Source organism: Passer montanus, unplaced genomic scaffold (assembly GCF_014805655.1).
Source record: "Passer montanus isolate IOZ18808 unplaced genomic scaffold, ASM1480565v1 scaffold2, whole genome shotgun sequence".
Taxonomy (NCBI): Eukaryota; Metazoa; Chordata; class Aves; order Passeriformes; family Passeridae; genus Passer; species Passer montanus.
Window position 1 is genome coordinate 25,911,003 of NW_024366591.1, and position 20,446 is coordinate 25,931,448.

The window sequence follows — 20,446 nt, forward strand, 5'->3', positions numbered from 1 at the left end:
AAATAATTTACTCTTAATTATACAAAGGCTTTACCATTTTGTTAAGTGATATTATTTCCTAATAATTATAGATATTTTAATTATTTTTATAAATATAAAAATACCTTTTCTCCCAGCCTGGCTATAGCAGCAATATATTGTTAATGGATCCAAATGCTATTTATTTATTGAAAATGTTTCCCCAGTCATTTCTTTAGAGAAACCTTAAACTGCTATGAAGTAGAAGAATAAAAATACATCTTGCACCCAAGAGTTTGAGAAGATAAACAACTGATTAAACTTGGAGGTGTTGTGGGGGAAATAATGAACTAGACTTTTCTTTTTCTTCAATTTTGTGTTCACTTGCACACCTTATTGTCTCTCTTCATTTGTGTGGTCTCATGCATATCTGTTAACCATATCTTTCAAATTACCACAGTCAGACTTTGGCTGGCCTAGTTAGTGGTGCACATTTACACATGGACATGCACACCTTAGGGAAGGTACTTTTATTATCTGGCCAACAGGATGTACATTTTATTTCAGTGTCAGTTTAAAAACAAAACTCAATATATTTATTTTTCTTTTCAGTTCGAAAGGACGTAATTCGTCTCCTCTCAGATCTGGATGTTGAGGTCAAGGATGTAACAGACCATTATGATATTAGCTCTTTCCTTCAGCCACTTTCTTTGGAAGATATATTTGAGAGAACAAGCAAAGAATTTCCTATGGTTGCTGAGATAATGGAAGGGCCTTCGGGAAACCAAAAACCTTATAACTTATTGTCTGCAGGGAAAGAGATTGTCATTTACAAAAAGTACCAGGCAGCAAGAGTCCTAGCCTCTGAGATGAGAAGTGATTCCTCCAAAAGACATTATTTAATCCCTATGAGCTACAAAGGAAAGTTCAAGAGAAGACCTCGGGAGTTTCCAACTGCCTATGACTTAGAGATAGTGAGAAATGAAAAAGAACAACTTCATGTTGTAGCAACTAAAGCCTTTACTTCCCCGCATAAAGAGTTTTTTTCTGTTTCAGTTGGAGATCAATTTCTAGTTCAGCAATGCCAGACTAGTGGAGTTCTGTATGAGGGAGGAGAGAAACTCATAGATGTTTTAGCTTGTGAGCAAATACTAAGTGATTCGTACAAAAAAGTGCTCCTCCCTATGTACATGGAAGGTGGCTTTGTAGAAGTGATTCATGACAAGAAACAGTACCACCTCTCTGAGATTTGCAAAGAATTCCATTTGCCTTTTAATGTCAAAGTGTCCGTGAGGGACCTTTCCATCGAGAAAGATGTCTTGGCTGCTGCTCCTGGTCTGCAGTTTGAAGAAGAAATCACAGACTCTTACTTGCTGATCAGTAGTTCCAGCAGTCCAGAGGAGAGCTGGGAGATTCCTGTGTATCGCTTAAACATGTTGGTCCATTTGCTCAGCAAAGATGTCCAGACACTTACACCACCTGTGACTAGGACAACAGTGGAAGAAGTCAGCAAAGAGGAATACTATATGTTGAGAAGATATGAAAACCTAACCCTCCATCCACCACCCAGGCCTCCCAAAAAGCCAACAACAGCACCACCACCTACTTTTGCAGTGTCTAAGCAAGGTGTGTCTGATGTACTACAAGCTCCAAAGGTAGGGTGTCCCATCTTGTCTTTGAATGTCCTACAACCGCAGGTCATGTTCTGTGGGTTTAAAGTCTTCATTTCACTGTTGCATCCTTATGCCAGGTACACAGATGGCTCTCAGCTCCCTGTAATGGGCAAATTAGCAATTACAGACAGGAATGGCTAAAATCTCCAGTGTGTGTTAATTGATCCATGAAAAACAACGGAACCATGCCGACTCACAGCAGAAATCTTGGCTGTGTAATTTTACATGGATAATCCTTTACTGCACCATTGTAAAAGTGAAGGGAGGGATTTGAACTGCCTGTATTTAAATCTTTATTAAGGGGAAGCATATGTTTTCACAATGTAAGGATAATTTTGCTCAGCTGGAAATTGTGGAATTAAGTTCACAGAGAGACAGGTTGTATTGAAATTTTTGAATTCATTGTTTTGCACTCACCCAAGTGGGAAATAGGTTTGGAAAAAAAAAATTAAAAAGCAGTTCTTTTAGAATAGAAGTTGATGTTAAAAAAAGAAGTGTCCCTTCTAGGACAATTTTCTTGATGTTTAATTAACTAAGACATGCATTTTTTCATTAGTTTTTGTGAGGCTGAGGTGGAAGTGTCCCTTCTAGGACAATTTTCTTGATGTTTAATTAACTAAGACAATGCATTTGTTCATTAGTCTTTGTGAGGCTGAGGTGCAGTTGATTTTCTTCACACCAGTCTGTAAAGTATTTTTATTTAATCTGGATTGATAACACACAAATATTTTGGCTGTTTTACAGCCATGCATCCACAATGTCAAGATCTTCTCGATTTCCCAGGCTTCCCCAAGGAAGTTCGCTGGGGTTGGGCAAGAGGCTGGGAGAGGACACAGGTGGGGGAGCTGACCCCAGCTGAACAAAGGGATATTCCATGACACATAATACTGTGTTTAGCAATAAAAACTGAGTGATTTGACTAGGAAGGCAGCCATAACTCAGAGACAGGTCAGACAGCAGTCTGCTTGTGGGAGGTGGTGAGGGACTGCCTTTGCATCACTGTTTTGGGGTTTTTTTCCCCCTCTTTCCTTCATTCAGTCTGTATCTGAACCCACAAGTTTTCCTACTCTTGCTTTTACTGTTCTCTCTCCTGATGAGATCATCATCTTGTGTTGTGAGCACCCTGTGTTGCTTGTGGGAGGTGGTGAGGGACTGCCTTTGCATCACTGTTTTGGGGGTTTTTTCCCCCTCTTTCCTTCATTTATTAAGCCGTCTGTACCTGAACCCACAAGTTTTCCTACTCTTGCTCTTACTGTTGTCTCTCCTGATGAGATCATCATCTTGGTGTCAGGGTGAACTGAGCACGCTGTGTGACTGCTATGCTTTAAATACAATGTAACTCATGTTATTATATTTTGGGGGATTCAGATGGAATTATTTTTTTGTGTGTTGGTATGAAACTGAAGTTCAATTATAGCCTCTGAAAGGGCAGTGTTTGTGAGCACCTCTTTGCCTGCTGGAGGTTTCCTTCTCTCTTTCCTCAGTTCCAAGACCACATTCAGATCCAAAACTCCACATAGAACCTGGGAGATGTTTCCAACAGTCTATAGGAGAATTGAATGGATAAGGTGGCTCCCTAAGATAAGGGTACTACCAAAAAAAGATGTGACATTTTCTCCTGCCTTTACTACAGGCAGGTCTTTCTTCTAATTTTTACAATGAACATTGGGCAGCTTAAATAAGAAATCCAGTTGTACAAGGAAGGATACATGAGAAACTTTTCTATGGAGCTCATAGGAAAGCAATCACCCTGGTACTGGCCAGGGGTAAAGAACTGGGGGAAAATTCCCTAAAACTCTGTTTATGGTCAATCTGTACCCTTGTCAGGAGGATTCAAACCTCCTGCAGTTGCTGATGGCTGTGTGTGCAGAAAAGCAGGTGTATGCTGACTCCTGATCAGGCTCATGCAGAAGATAATGTTTTCCTAATGTGAGAAGAGAGCGGTAAGGGTAGAGGAGGGATGAGCTGAGGTTCCTTTGCACATTCATAAGTGAGAGCAACCTTAGACTGCAGCTGTCCAGACAAAGGAGATAATTTAAACACTGTTTCAGAAGACTCTTTCTAATTTTTTGAGGGGCAGGTGCCTGTTATAAATAAATAATAAACTGTAGTCAGAATGCTTGGAGTTATGCATATTGTAAATCTCCTCCCCTGGGAAGGTGAAACAAGTAGAGATCCTTTATTCACTAGATTAAACATCCTGAGCTATAACATATTGTGTTCAAAGTCACATAGAATACATTATCTTTTCTACCCTGAGCACCATGAGTCCTCTGAGAAGATGTGAATGGTAGCAGCTAGGCTCTGCCTTGGCCCCTCTGCAGCACTAGGGGACGTTGTGTTTTCTTTTTAAATCTATCAGGAATGTCTGAGGGTTCAGGAAGTCAGAAACTGTGCCAAACTGATAAATAGCCATCTTTGCATATTTTGTGACTATGCATAGGCTTATTTGCATAAATAACAGATGAGCGTCCTAATGAGCTGAACTTAAGCCTGACAGGGTGGCAGCCTGGGATAAGCTTTAGTGCTGCGTGAGTTGCCACGCTCCTCCTGCAGGCAGCTCCCTGCCTGGTGCTTGGGGAGTTCTGGCTGCTTGCTAGAGAGTGGTGAATGGTTTCCTTGCACACCGTTTGGGAAGCTCTGCTTGGTTTGGAGCTTCAGGATAAAATGCTGCTGCTGCATGGGTCCACAGAAGACTAAGATCTGTCTGGTTTTTGCCAATACCTGAGGATTATCTGTAAGCATGGGTCACCTTCAGCTACAGCTTGTGCTTGCTTTGATGGCCTCAGCTTGCAGCAAGACTGTGAGGGCAGAGAGGCTCCAGCTGTCTCTTCCTGCTGTTCTCTGACCTTGATAAGGAAAGTCTGGGCCCAAGAGCAGAGCTGCATGCATCACTGCATAGTTTTGGTCATGTGAGTCCCTGGACTGTTTGAGAATGGCATCCAGTGTGGACTGGAACCTCAGACGAGTGTGAGAACAGCCTCTGCTTGTGTGCAAGGTGCAATGTGAACTGTGCATGCATGTCTGCACAGTTCAGAAAAGTCCAGAGACAGCAGATGAATTCTCAAACATGATACAGCTGCACTAACTAAGTACTCTGCCCAATCCCTTCACAGGGTTAATTAAGTTGGCTCAGCTCCTGCTGATAAAGCTTTCACTTCCACAACCTGGGATCTTTCCTCTCCCCTCTACAGAACTGTATAGACTTTTCCCTTTCCCCTCTCATATCAACTTGTTGTTTGTGTAAGAAACATCTAGACCGCATATGTTTGCAATTTTGTGTTACTTGCTAATTGATTTTAAAAAGACAAACCCCAAGAAAATGCATGTAAACTAAACAAATTTTAAAAATAGCCTGTATTGAATGATGAAAATAATATATACTTCATATAGCAGATATTTACCTGATATTACTAGTTTATAGCAGGTCCAATAGCCAATACCTCCACACACAAGCATCCCCAGCTGAGGACAGGAATGACATAACAACTTGTTTCCTTTGTCTCATGGTAAAATGTATTGTAAAATTCAGCAGAAATCTTCATTCTCTTTGCTAGAATCATTGGAATGAATTTCAGAGAGGGTTTTAATTGACATGTAGAATTAAATGGTCATTCAGTTTCTGGTTTGTGAGCTTATCTAGAAAGTAAGAATGACCCAATAAAACCCTAGAAGTTAATGCTACAGATTCAACAATAGAACATTTCACCCTTTTGCCAAGTGGTTCCTGGAGAGAAGTTCCTGTGGGAGTACTCAGTCAGTATTCAGTGTACTCACTCAGTACTCACTCAGTACTCACTTTCTAGAAATGAAAATTCATATAAAGGGAACAACCCAGATGTGTCTGTTTTTTCCACACATTAGAAACTTCACTGCAAATATGACAAACCAAGTTTTCACCTAATAACTTCCTTGAAAACAATTTTCTAAAATTTCCTTTTTCATCTGCTCGGGAACCTACTCTTTCCTCCCCTTAACAGTATTCAAGAAGCAAAAGTTTTCTAGCTTTCTTTTTGCCTATCAGTTCAAGCAGTAAATATCCGACACATTTAAGAAGATGTTAATCTATGTCCCTCTAGTGTTTTTGTATTAAATTGAAACAAAGTGTCCACAGCAAACATTGCTAAATGCAATCTTAATCACTGCATGGAAAGCCACAATTTAGCCTTGTGTTCCTAAACCCATAAGGGCACTGCTTAAAGGACAAAAAAGGCAGTATTACACTCCTGATAAGGAGTAAGAGGGGTAGCTCCATCCAACGCTATCATCAATGGTCTGTTTAGTCATGTATCTAACCTGAACCAAAGTAAAATCAGTAAAATATCCACTAGCTGGATTGCTGCTAAATAACTTTATGAATGTGGAACTGGAAAAGTCAGTCACAAGCAGTAATCTGCTCATCTCCGGCAAGAAAGCTGAGAGAATTCCAGCCAAGGAAACTGGAATTTAATAAAATAGGAGCATCAGGGCATGATAGTTAATCGTCATTTTGTGCTAAGGTCCATTATCCTTTCAAAAGTCATTACAGTGCTAAGATACCGAGAACTTTCTTGCTTTCTTGCTTTTTATTTCAAAATTAAAATGAAAGAAAAATTATCACTTCCATCTGGCTTTGCAGTTCTACAAACTGAGCTATCGAAATCTGCCATTAACATATTTATCACATCTGTCTTCACAGCAAAATGAAGACTTATCTGGAATTAAGATAAGACATAAGCTGCATTTCTCAGCAAATGAGTTTTCCTGCAGTGTCTCCTTTCCTTCGTCATAAGTATTTCTTTTCTGCTTCCAGAGCATTTTTCACATTTTTGGCTCCTTATAGAGTAGATTTAATGCAAATATTTCAGCTGTGTAGCAAGAAACTAACCTTCCTAAACAAAAGCATACTAGAAATGCACACTGGACAGCCAGGAAAGAGTAGGCAAGAGCAGACTTCAGGAATTAACAATCTTTTGGCTCTAGAAATGAGGAAGAAAAGAGAGGTTAATTAGTGCATACAGAAATGTGCATATGCAAACATAAGGAGAGGGTTTCTCTCTCACAGGTGCAGAACTGTGGTTGCTGATGCTGCACCTGTGCTTCCTCTTCCTCTCTTTTTTCCTGTCCCCACAGAAGAAGATGCTTCCCACTCCCTGGAATCTCACCTTCCACTCTCTCTTTCCCCCTCATTCCCCACATCCTATCTATTCTTTCTCCTTGTCATTTTCCAGTTGCTTTGTAAATAACGTGTGAAGGCTAGAAGTAAAGCTCTAAAAATTGAGGATTACCCCATACTGTCATTGTGGCCAATTTCCTGAAGTGTCTCAAAATCCTATCCTGACCACAACCTCACCTGGTGAATCAGGCCCCAATTCCCTCCAAGTCCTTGTGTTGCAGCTTTTTACTTCTCCAAGAACAATGTCTGCACTGTGCTGTGGGTTCCTTTCTCTCCTAAAACCCATCCTGTGACAGACATGCCTGATTTCCCCCAGACCCAAATGTTTGGGTGCCCCCATGCTGCACTTTTCATGTGCCCTTCACCCCACCCCTAACCTATAAGATATTGGTTCCCCAGTTCCTGTACAGCTTTCAACAGGCTTGCCGTTTCCTGTTCCTCGCTTCTTCCCAACACGTCTCCTCTTCTTGCTCTTCTGTCATACAGTGAGCTGAGGCCAGGGTCACAGGCATAAAGGAGTGGGAGCTGCAGGGACATCTCAAGTTACACACAGGCTTTTGTTGCCTTCCCCAGCAGCATGTGTGCCAAACCGCAGCACAGGACCTCAGCAGATCTCCGGCTAGGATCTTAGGGGAAAGCAGCGCGTAGGTGCTGACAAGTGTCAAGCACTTTGATTTTCTTGTTGGCTGGACAGTCCAAGCTGAAGGATTTTATATTGATGTAGAGATCCTTGTTGCTGTGTTTGGATCTGGGGGCCTGTGACCATTTTCTGGAAAGCCTATCCACATCCTTATACTATGCTGGGCTGCAGTCTACACATGTGCCATCCCACTTCACCTCCTGGGGTTTTCTGCAGAAGAAACCAAGCAATGCTGGCTGGAGACCAGGACTGCTGGGTACCCTATGGACTCTGAATGAACCAACTGGAAAGGGTTAGAGGAACTGGAAACCTTAAAGCCCAAGCTAACGAAGGACTGCAGTTTTCCTGATATTCTCAGTACTCTCTTTTCCTTTTAAAAAATACTGAAAGCTTAACGTTTCTACAGAGATTTGTCAAGTCTGCAGTAGGCACTTACTGTGGTTTGATGTCAGTCTCAAATCTGAAATACAGTAGAGAAGATATCAGTTTGCCTGCCAGAAGGACAGACAGTACATAATTGCCTGAAGAAACAGCATGGCAATCTGAGGTGTAAGTCTCATTGCAGAAAGGCATTAGTGATACAGGAAATGCTGATATAGTACATGGAATTAAGGAAGGTACAGATGAACATTTGGATATGCTGACTGATGAAAATGCCAACTGGTTAAAAGCAAATTGCTTAATTAAAGCTAAAAATTGAATTACTTGGAGAACAAAGAGAAAAGAAATATAAAAATAAAGAGGATGCCCAGAAGAAATAAAATATTGAACTGCATGAAAATATGGAACCCTTGATAAGAAGGAAAATCCTGAACAGAGTGTGTGAGCCAAAAGCCATTGATGTCAGTAAGGAAAGAACTGGCTGGCACAATTTTTTTCCTGCCTCACAGAAAACACATAACATAATAAAACATACAGCATAACAAAATCATATAACTATGTATAATTCTGAAGCAGGACCAAAAAAGATTAGAATAATAAATCTAAAATTTGAGGAACCACTGCAGCAGAATAACTCTCCAAAAATAGAATTTGGGCAGTGGGGGCACAAAAATGTCTTTTTTTTTCAACTTGGGTTCCAAGAAGTCTGACTTCACACAAAGCTGATCTGCAGGCTCCATTTTACTGTTTGTCCTTCTCCTCACAGCAAGAAAATTGGAAAATTGCATTTGTGAATAGCTAGCTGTTGATGCACTAGCTGTTATGGACTGTGTTTTAGACTCCTGTTTGGAATCACTAAAGAGATTTCCAGTTTAAAATGGCCAGAGATAATCTAAAGCCCAGCAAATTTCCAGCAGGAAGCACAGTCCCTGTACTCCTGCAATGCCGTCTGCAGCAGTGGCAGTGACCAGCCAGGCAGCTCCCTAGGCTGCCACAGAACCAGCTGCCCGGGCTCTTTTGGGCAGCTCCCAGGCCCTCTGACTCCATCCCTGCTCAAATACCTTCAGGAACTTCTCTGGGCTCTGAAGGCCAGCTGACCTGATGTGGCTGGTGTCCCTGCTAGTAACCCTTTGGACTCCTTGTTTGTGGGAATGGGCCTTGGGGTGCTTTAACCACCTGATTAGGCCTGGGAATTGTGTGGAAAGAGATAGTTGGCACAGGTTGAAATGAAGTACAGAGATGTTTTCCAGGTACAGTGTAATCAACTAGTGGTGATAAAGCCACTGCTATAAAACTATGGGGAAAAAAAGGAAAAAATGGAGCTTCACTAAAGTCACTTAAGTGTTCTATGTGGTCAGTGTAAGGGACAGCACTGACATTGCCCACTCACATTATGCATTCTTTCATGAAATTCAGGATTTGGCAGTACTGTCAGCTGGGCATTCTGGAAATGAAAGCATTCCAAAAGGTTGGGATCATGCTCTGAAATATATGCCCCATTACAAGAAATGAGAAAGTTGCTGTCAGTGTGACAGCAGGGTCACATCCTAAAACACCTGTAGCCATGGTTCACATTTTTCAGAGTCCTTGCAGTGAGGAATTGAGTGATTATCAAGAAACAGAGAGTGCTGTGGAGGGACTCATCAAATCCATTAAAATTTGTAATGACTGTCTAAGCCCTGGGCTTTCCTTTACTTTTTGAATGTGTTAGTCCATAGATACAGCATGAAAAAAATATAATGAGGGAGCTTTTAAAGGCTAAAAAAATAATGTATTTATTGTCTCTACCAGAAAATTTTTTCCCCTTATGTATGAAGGTGTATCATTTACACCAAACTTTTTCAAGGTATTTAACAATATTTTGGTCTTGTTTTGCCTCAGAACACAAAACAATTTTATTAGTAAATAGATGTCATGGCAGTATGTTGTGACATAGTGGTTCAGATTTTTTTTCTTTTTTTTCTTTTTTTTTTTTTTTTTTTTTAATACAGAATAACAAGAGGAGTAAAAATGCACAGAGTATTCAAGTCTGTTGTGATTCCTGTAGTGCCACTGAAAAACCAGAGCAGTGATCCCGGGCTTGCAATGACTGTAGGCAGCAGCTTGTATCAATGGTCTACCTGAACTAGCCTGATGGAGTCTAAGTGGAGGGTCACTTAATAAGAGTCCCTGGGAAAAAAAAGGAAAAAAAAAAGAAAACAAGAAAATGAAGAAAGCTTTTTGCTAGTGTGTGTCATGTCATGGACCACCTTGATGGAAAACACTGATTATGAGCTCTGCTTAGACCCTGCTTTAGTTTGGATTCTAAATTACTTAGAGTTGAAACTTGATTAATAAACCAGGATAAAGTTATTCCCAAAGCATCACTTTTAAACTTTAAGAGTCTTTGAAAAAGTAAATAATATTTTATGTGTGAAATGAAGAAACCATATCTGGAAGCTACTTTAAGGGATCCATCTGTTTTGCATAAGTGGTAAATGCATGTTCTGAAGTATTAATGAGGAAAAAGTGGTTCAGTTTGCTTGTGAATTACTGTCATTTGAAGGGAAATGTGCCAAGCAATTGAACAGTAGCTCTACAAGAAATTTCTGGCCATGTGAGGAGAGGGGTTCACAGGATTTCAGTAGGTCTCGTTTACATTGCCACTTCTGTAAATGCTGCTTCAGTGACCACAGGCAAATCACAAAAATATCATTACCTCCAGATACATGAGAAACTGCCAGGTGTGAAGAGGATTTGTGGATTTACAGCTCATTAGTTACTTTATATGGATGCTTAAAGCTCAGGTAAATGCAAGATACATTGCCTCTTTTTCGGTAAGGGTCAGAGCTACCTCACATTTACTCTGGAGCAGTAACCACACAGACAGTTGCCATGGAGTATTAAATGAGCTGTAAATCCATGCTCATTTACTAGGTGGCAACTTGTTCATGTAGCTGTCTCCTCTGCCTGTGAAATGGGACACGATACTTCATTTTCACATCTTGGTTATTTGTATAGACAAGAATGATTTCTTTTAGGTATGCAGAATGTTGTACATTGGCTACTGCAATAGCAACAGCAGTATTATAATAAAAATAATATCGACAATGGAATTACTGGAGATTAGTACATTTTAGCCTTATTTGAAGTTTTTAGCGGAAGTTAATCTACAAAAGAGGTGAAGAAAACAAGTGACAGTTGTCTAGGACAGATGGATTCTGAAGTGTGTGTATTTGAAAGAGGAAGAAACAAGAAAGAATAACTTATTGAAGAACTTATACCATAGCAAGGTGTTAATCCTGAAGCTCACTAATACCTTTGAGGGATCAGTCTTTTGTTAACTACTTCACAGTTTATTCTACTAGACACAGGTCTTTGTGTCTGTCTTCTGCATCTGCTGTGGTCTGCCTAGTGTCTTTAGCCTTGTCCTCACCTGTTGGCTTGCAGAAGGTAGCAGTTAGTTTCAAGAGAAGGAGAGTTATGGATGGAAAGTCAGACTTCTCTTATAATGCCTCTATAAATTTCCCCGGCTTGTAGAACTTTGGCAGACGATAACATTAAACTAAGAGTGTCATGTTAAAGGTTAGTCTGTGCAAGTACGAAAGGTGTCAGCAAGGGAAGAAAATGAGGAAAGAGATAGCTACAGCACAGGTTAAATCTATCTAGCTGTCTAGCTCTCTATATATCTGTACATCTGTATAATATATTGATAAATCATATGTGTATAAAAAGTAATCAGACATAACTGATGATGCATAAATAAATGCTGGGCTAAAAGGTTATTTTTTGAAGTCAGCCTGACACATCATTTATACTACTTGCAGTGATGGAGCAGCACCTCCATTTGGGTTGAAGAACGGATTAAGGAGCTAAGCTAGGAAAGTGAAATTGAGAACTAGTGAAACAGAAAAACAGAACATCCAGTTACATTCTATCAAACTGTGAAATGGGATGGGAAATCAGTATTTATGTAGGATGGAGGGAATTGCATTTTTGTTACAAGGTTAAGGGTGAGCACTTCTCTTTCTAAAATGTTCTTTTCCCCTTGTGAATATCTTATTTCATATCAATCCTGCCCTCATTGTCTCTCATATAAAAGTGAAAAACAATGTTATGTAAAAAAAATCTACTCTGTTTGACACAGCTGAATGCATACATACATGGTGGCTAACATGAAATATCAGCTCTTTATCTGTTCTTTGCACTTCACTGAGCACACAGACCAGAGAGGTCTTGGTTTGCCTCATACTTTTACTCTGTATCACCAACATTTGATGCTGTGAACACCCAGGGTATCTGTTCTCATGGTTCAAGCAATAGGAATATGGATGCAAAAACATGGGAGCTAGAAGGAAAACAGAAACTAAATCCTCAAACAGCAGGCTTGGATTTTGCATAAGGTTTTTCATTAGTTTGCATCTTCAGGAAAAATATAGAGATAAAATCATCTCATGAAATATTGAAACCACTTCTGCCCATACGAATAGCTGCATGTGAAACATCTCAGTCTAGGCTCTGAAAGAAAAAATAAACCTTCTTATGAATGCTATGAGTTATTGAATAATAATATGGCAGTAGTCTAATGCTGCTATTGTTGAACCTAAATGAAAACCCTTATTAATCATGGATTTGACAGCTCATTCAGTTATAATAATGTTTCCTGTCAATCCAAGCTCTCATTATAATTGGATCTTACTTAGAAAGGAAGATGCTCCATTGACTGCTCAGATGGAGAAAAATACAGGTTTGAAAATGAAAATATCAGCCTGAATTCTGTTTCCAGGGAGCCTGCTTATGCATTTACAAGTTGGATAACAGTTTAATCCTTGCTGCGTGTCACATTTGGATGTTACTATAATAAGATTCTCTCACTGACTAGACACCAGCTTTACAGTCATGACAGTGAAAGTGAAAGCAGGAAGAGCAAATGAAACTTCTTCTCAGGGATGCTGGTGTATCATCACCACGACCTAATTGCAAAGAAATAACTGAAATAGATGGCTTTTCTACAGAAAGTAGTGTGATCAGCTGTGAATTCACAGCTAATTTGGTTTCCTGCTTGCCCTTTTTTGTGGTCACTCAGTTTGCAGAAAGTATTAGATATTTCACTGGCATTGAGAGGAGATTAAGTTGCCTCAAACTGAGGCAATACAGTGTGCTGTAAGGGTGATTACAGAGAGAGTTAGTGGAAAGGAGCTGTAAATTCATTCCCTAACTTACTGCACAATATCTTTATAAACAAGGCCAGAGACAGAACAAGCAAAAGCATCCAAGGTGGTTATCAAAGCAGAAGAATATTCAGGGTGAGGCTGAAAACACTAGGAAAAGCATTTCAGATAAATGTCATTTGGAAGACACTCTGTGGGCTAAATCTGTAAATTGCATATTGGATGCCCCAATTTTGTGGGTGTAACAGAGGAAGTTAGGGCAATCTGTGCAGGTCACAATTCGTTGAAGACACAGAAAACACAGAGTAAGTAAAACTTAGACTCAAATTTAAAAAAGAAAAGTTTTGTAGAAAATCTCTTTTCTAGGACAGCTGAAACAAGAACTCCCACAAGGTGTTCTTGTTCTTGTTCATTGCTAAACTGGTGTAATTACAATAAATCGGAATTTAGAGTAATTTTCTAATGAGTAATGTACTACTAACCAGCATAGAGACATCAGACTGTTTTCACTGCCTTGCAGGACAGGGAGTAAAAGTCTGGTAACCTCAGGAATTCTTTGCATGAGTATAAGAGCTCAGTGCTTGTGTGCTTGATCCTACAGCAGACATGCACACTGAAAAGCAATTAAGTAATATTTTCTCCCTCCATGGCTCAACCAGAAGAGGTACAGATGGGAGAATAGGCTATAATCCACACCAGAATTTAGTAGCTGCATTGGGACAATATACTTCTGTTATTTGTCTTCAATCACTGCAGCTTAACTCTATCTTTTATTTTGCTTTGTGCCAAGTGAAGACAACTCAGGTCCTCACTGAGATTGTAGTGCTTGAGAGAAATAAGGGCAAGGCTAAGAATGAAAGTGTTACAAATGTGAACAGGAATAAAAATCCATAGGAAAGTGGAAACTGCTTGTTTTGGTTTTGTTGTTATGCATTCCTATTTTATTCACAATAGCTAACTGATTTCTCATCCCTGAATGAATAAATAGAAGTTAAGATTTGTTTCAGGTGAAGAGTTGATGCCAAAGGGGATTTCTTGTATTGTTACAGTGCAAAGATCACCATGTTACAGACAATCATATGCCTCTACAACCACTCATGCAGTGTGAGTTCATGGGGGTTATGCAATGGTTTACAAAGTGCCTGTTAGCATAAAATGCCTACAAAATTTATTGTGGAACTGTGTAATTTGAATGGTGGAATAATACTTTTCAAAATATATAACTTGATCAGCAGCTCTTGAATCCATAAAATAAATATTTATATTCATGGAATAGTTCTGAAAAGGTCAAGTAGGAGACATTTTAATCCATGTTTTCAATTTGTTGCTATATGTTTAGAGTAATAAATCATAGCAGCTTTCAAAAATAACAAAGGCAACAGTAACATATGGCTCTCAAATGTCTGTGGACTGTAGATTAAACTAATTTGTTTTTCCTGAGCACCTAAACACAATTTCATTATTTGTTCGTTGTGATCTCTTCTGTAATTACAAAAGGAGATTTGATACCTAATGGCATAAACCATTATGCTAACAACTTCAAATTAATGGGCTCTTCCAGCTTATTTCAAAAGACGTATTGCCAAGTGCTCCCATCATACTTTTCATAACTTTATCAAATGTAAATATATTTTCAGATGTACAAATGCAATTTGTATTTGCAATTTTCAAATGTAAATGCACCTTCTCACCCTGTTTGCAGGTACAGCACAATTGTAATAACATGACAGTCTGAGACACTAATTTGTTGATTTAAAAAATACTTTACAAATGTTTTATGTGCATATACATTGTATGCACCCCTAGCCAAAATGCCGTGCTTGGTTTTCTTTCAACACGTCGTGTCATTCAGATGTAACCACAAAACCTCCTCTCTGGTATGAAGACTCCTGACAGAGCTGACTTCAGTCCTTAGGCAGTGCTAAGTAGTTTCCTTTCTGAAACCCATGCTATAAGAACACTTTTGACTGCTCTTGTGTTTGCCCAGCTCCTCTGCTGTGTATACATTTTGATGTCTGTGTCCTGTCTTAAAATGTCTGGACTGGGATAGATGGACCTCGTGGGATGTGTGCAGGCATGGTTTGAGGAAATACAGCTCCATTTGCTTTAATGGAATTGAAACTCCTTCCAAGAAGTGTGAATTTGGAATATTTGTTTGGGAAGAGCAAAATAGCTTGAGTTTCTCTTCAAAGCTGGGCCAGCATGCTGCAGTGATGGATGGCCTGGTACAGCAGAGCCACAGAGAGGGGTGCTTTGCTTAGGTAGTCACATGTTAGAGATATGAGCTACACCACTGTGTGTACATTTCTACTCCGGTCTCTACTCTCAGTGGTGCCTAGAGAGCCAAGTAGACACTTTGTGTTTAGCTGGATGCAGTTCTTAACTGAATTGTGGAGGTTTCCTGACTGTAATCAGAGCAGGACATGTGAAACATGCAAATGGATACATGTAGTTATGTACATTTTTGTTCCTTGATCTGGAGCTGAACTCCACCGGTGGCACAGGAGTTAACCCAAAGTGAATGATAGACCTGTTTTTCACAATGAGGCTGTGATTAGTGCCTTGTGTAGGGAAAGGGTCACCATGTTATGGCTGCCAGTACACACTACACCCACCAGCAGCTCCAGTGAAACCCTGGGGCCATGGATATGTTGACCTGGACTCTGCAAAATTGTGCAGGTACAAGGTCTGAGGGATGAGGTGCAGCCCTGGTTCAGAAGGAAATGCTCTGGCAAGGAAGACTGAGGCTTAGGTGTCAGCCAGAAACCTACAGCTTAGAGGAAAATGAACATTGTTATACAACTGTTTTCACTGCTAGCCTACAAGCTGCTCAGGTGTTTGCCTTTTTGGGTTCCCCAGGTATGTAGTAAGTGTCAGTTTCTCAGCCTTGTTCAGGAATCTCATGGGGTCTGGAAATTTGGCCATATGCATATAAAGGATGAAGTTAATTCCTTCATAGAAATGGTCATAAACACAATTTAATTTACAAATTAATCCCCAAGATAAAGGTCTGGGGATCCATATTTTCTGTTGTGCACATTTAATTCCTACTGAAGTAAAAATATGTTCAGGGAAAAAAAAATGTATAAATAAACATTTAATGAAATTACTTAGTATGGCTGGGAAAATTTTGTTTTTCTGCAATTTGTTTTTCTCAGTAAAACTAGATATTGCCATGCAAATTCTTTCTGGACAAAGAGACAGGGTAAAAATTCAAGTGCAAGCTAGTCCTCCTGTTTCCACAGCTCTTGCAGTGCCAGTAACTGAAGGGCACGCTCACCCTGAGACACTAATTTGTTGATTTAAAAAATACATTACAAATGTTTTCATCCACCACTTTGCTTTTGTAGCATTTTTTGTAACAGGAACCAGAGGCACAGGTGAGAAGATCCATACGTGTTTCAGAGACATAAGAAACACTGACCTGTCAAAGGCAACAGTCACAGTTTTTTCTTCGAACCTTTATTTAAAAAAGGTTGTGCTTGGTTAGAGGTTGATTCTTTGTTTGATGTCTTGAAATTGTGGAAGGCTGTCCTTTGCCCTCTGCAAACATGCACACACACAATAAGTCACAAAAATAAAAACTGTTTATTCTGACAGTCTAATCCCAGAGCACGCCCCATGCTTTTCTTACAACAAGATGAAAAATGGGGATTTCTGAAGTCTTCATCTTTACTGCTGATGAAGCTGTAAAGTATTGATTTAAAAAAAAAAATTAAACAATTGCAGTAAGTTTTTAATACCTTTGTTGTGAAAAAGAAAACTTTATTTACATTTGCATGTGGAAAATCCATATACATTGGCAGAAAAGCATAAGACTTGTAGTTCTGAAATAAATTTTGATTCCTACATACTGAAACACTGCACACTTGAATGTGTCTGTTCAGCTTCTGTTCCAGGTAAGAAAACAGATACATGTGTTGTGGTTTTCCTTTCCTTACTGGTACATAAACTATAAAAATGTGCTAAATCCTACCCCACACATACAAGGTTGCTTCATCATATAGATCCTCTCCGTCTCCCTCTCCATCTTCCTCTCCCTTTCCCTTTCCCTCTCCCTCCACACTGTATATTGATAATGTAGCATGACAGAAGCACACAATTTTTTAGCTTTCCTCCTCTTTTTGAATTTTATGAATCCATTTTATTCACGCTTATTACACAAGCATCTCACTGTATTAAACTTCTGTCCTAGATAATTTTCAATGGCAGATAAATGAAATCATCCACAGAATATTTTTGTTCTAAAATTCTTTTTATTTCAGCTGTACTTAATAAATGTGTCCCCACCTACTAATCTCACAGGGTTCATATTTTCATTAATAATTGCAATAAAGTAAATTTATTTCTCTTTCATTTTACTTTTTGATTTTTATTTCACTAACATTTCTCTTCCCTCTGGCAGATATGTGTGAATAGATTGAATTTATAGAGAATTATGTTTTAAAATACACTATACCAATATTGATGGCCCTTTCCCAAAACATAATAAATGTCTTTCTTCCAATAATTTACCTGATATAATCATAGTTTAAAGACAGATAATCTTGGACAAGAAAAATTTGTTTGAAATCTACTGATATACAACCACTAAGATCATTTTTGTGCATCTATTTTCATTACATTTAAAAGCTTGTTTAGTTGAGGAAAGATGCCAACCCTACTCTTTCAAAGAGAGAAACCAAACCCATAAGAAGCACAGCTTTGCACATTAGAATTTTGTTTACTACTGCCTAGCCTAATAATAAATGCCATATTTGTCTTATTCATCTGTAATTTTTTTAACCACTTAGGTTATGTTCTACACTTTATAATAAAAGGGGTGATATACCATTCCCATTTAATAAATTCAACATTCTTGATAAACATTGCTGTGATTCTAGGGGCAGGACATAGGTAATGAGTAAAATGTTCTAGTGAAGCATATTCAGTCGCAGTTCAAAAGAAAAAGCCCTTGTTTTGCCTCTGTTCAGAGCCTAGTCTCCTATTATCACACATCTTTTTTCTTCTGAAATAGTTTAATGTGTATTTTAGCACCACCTTTATCTTGTTTATTTGCTTTTTGGGGGTCCATTTGGATATAGTCTTTGAGAAGAGCATATGCATCAGCACTTCTGTGAAATAAATGTGATTAGAGTCGTGAAAATAGGAGCACAATTGTTGGCTTTCCAACATTCCCAAGGAACATTTCACAGCAGTCTTGATGCACACCAGCAGGTAAAAGTACCATTACCTAATGTCTCCTGAGAGGAAAAAAGAAAGGGAAAAAAAACCCCTAAACCTACAAAACAATATTGTGTCACCTTTGAGGCGCCATCAATGTACCACAGAAGGGTGAATAGCCCAGTGGTAGTCCCTCTGTTTGAAGGGATCTCAGCCAGTTGCAGCAAAGTACAAATGCCTTGCCTCCCAGGCAATGCTGAACACAGCCATGTGACTGAGTCCAGAGATCTCGGGTTCTCTTCTCTGGGAGTTCAGAGTTCAGAGGCACAATTCCTTCCACCTGCAACTTGTGTTATTTTTGGGTTTTTTTGTTTTTGGTTTTTTTTAAATTTATTTTTTTATTTTTGGATAAGGATTTAAATCTTATAGAGTTCAGAGGCACGATTCCTTCCACCTGCAACTTTTGTTATTTTTGGGGTTTTTTTGGTTTTTTTTTTGTTTTCTTTTTTCATTTTTTTTTTATTTTTGGATAGGGATTTAAATCTTATTAAAAAAAAAAGTTGGATTTTTGCTACTGTTTTGTGACTCATACACATTATTGCAGAGGATTATATCCCATATGTGAATACCAGTGGCACATACCAGCAGCGTGAGGAGCTTGCTCCACTGCTTGCCCCTTTCTCTTTAGAAAGATTTAAGTTCTCCACCATGGGACCTGAAAGTTCAGAGAACACACTGGCTCTGACAATAATTTATAGTAAAGGAATTTTTTTCTCTAAATGTGAGAATATCTATTTTTTACAACCCTTTTCCCTGTTGGCAATTGTGTCCTTTAAAGCCAAAATTGCAGAAGTTTTGCATAAGCCATCTAGAAACCTTGGTTGTAGATTTCCCCTGTCCTACATGCTTCAGCCCTGTGCTTCATCTTTTTGAGAGCTTAAAGTCTTGTCCTATCAGTTCATGTACCTATATATGCATTCTCCAAATCTACAAAAGTTGTAAAATCTATTCACTGGAGATGCCCAGAGGATTAATAATTTAAATAAAAACAATCAGGACTGAGCTAGTGATTTATAGTCATAAAATGTCTTTTCCCTATACTCTTTCCCCTTCTAGTGCATAAATAATTCCTCTAGCATTAGTGGAGCTATGCTAATTTATACCCACAGAGGACTTGGTCTCAAAAGCCTAATTTAGATGACAACACTGAAGTGCAAAGACTTGCCATTTTTATTTGTATGTAAAGCACCAGCACTCAAGTAGTTGTATGTCATTAAATTATTTCTAGAAAATAAATTGCCATTTGGAAGGTTTGCTCTTGGGTGAAATTATATCTTTTTGTATGACTTTAGACAGATGCAATGAGTTAATTTGAACAGCTGCTCTTCAGTTCCCTAATTTTGTTCTATCTCTCATTTCTCCATTACTGAGAATGCCTTCTTCACTACATCTGACTGAAATGAATACATCCTTGGACAGTAGCTCCTGCACTTCATTGCAATGTTTCCTCTGTTCTGAAGGGTCTTGGTAAAAAATGGGGTGGTAGGGCAAAAAACAGTTTGATTCCAGCTATACCTCCTGGGACAACTGAAAGTTGGATGTTTTAACCATCAAAGCTCCTTCTTCCTCAGTTGTAATTTTTTTTGTTGCGCAGAATTTCACCCTGGGGTTTTGACTGAATAGTGATGGATTTGATAACAGTCTCACCTGCACACTGGACATGTAACCATTAATGGGGCACCTAATTTCAGAAGAACCATGAGATTAAGACAGGTCACATTCTCCTACTTTTCAAGCCTCCTGTTAGTACTTTCATAAAGACTGTGTTCTGTATTCAGCAGTCAATTTTCTCTGTATTAATTTCTGTAGTATTTGCCTTAGTGGTACCTGAGGCATGTTTCCATGTAGCTCTCCTCCAGCTCTGATGTCACACATTAGCTTTTCCTTGCGACAAAATTATTTTGAAGTCAACAGGACAGCCGCAAACATACATAAGTGTTTTTAAACATGAGAGGGTTGTCTTGTTTGCAAACAGTGAAGAAGAGAGGAATCTCGCTCAAAGATCTTGCCATCTGGGGAGGAAAAAAATAGACCTGCCAAAATAGCATGTATCAAGGTTAAGGCTTGTGTTACATTTGATGTAACTGAAACAGAAAACTTATGAGGCCTGAAAAGACACTATGGGTAGTGAGGCAAGCTATGAACTGATCCCATTGCTTACTAGCATTTGCTTTTGTGCCTGTCATTTAATCTCAATATTCATCTATGCTTACCTGCCTCATGGCCCTGTGGAGTGCACTTTACTGCATTCTGCTTCCTATTTTGT

The 20,446-nt window shown here is 39.0% G+C and overlaps 1 protein-coding gene across 2 annotated transcripts in view; it reads left to right on the forward strand.

Annotated features, from left to right (window-relative positions):
* Nucleotides 1-20,446, forward strand: part of THEMIS (thymocyte selection associated) — a 77,974-nt gene that overhangs the window by 24,100 nt on the left and 33,428 nt on the right. For both annotated transcript variants that reach the window (XM_039707372.1, XM_039707373.1), the window contains exon 4: nt 571-1,613. In XM_039707372.1, the coding sequence (XP_039563306.1) occupies nt 571-1,613 (1,043 nt within the window). The remainder of the gene's footprint in view (nt 1-570; nt 1,614-20,446) is intronic.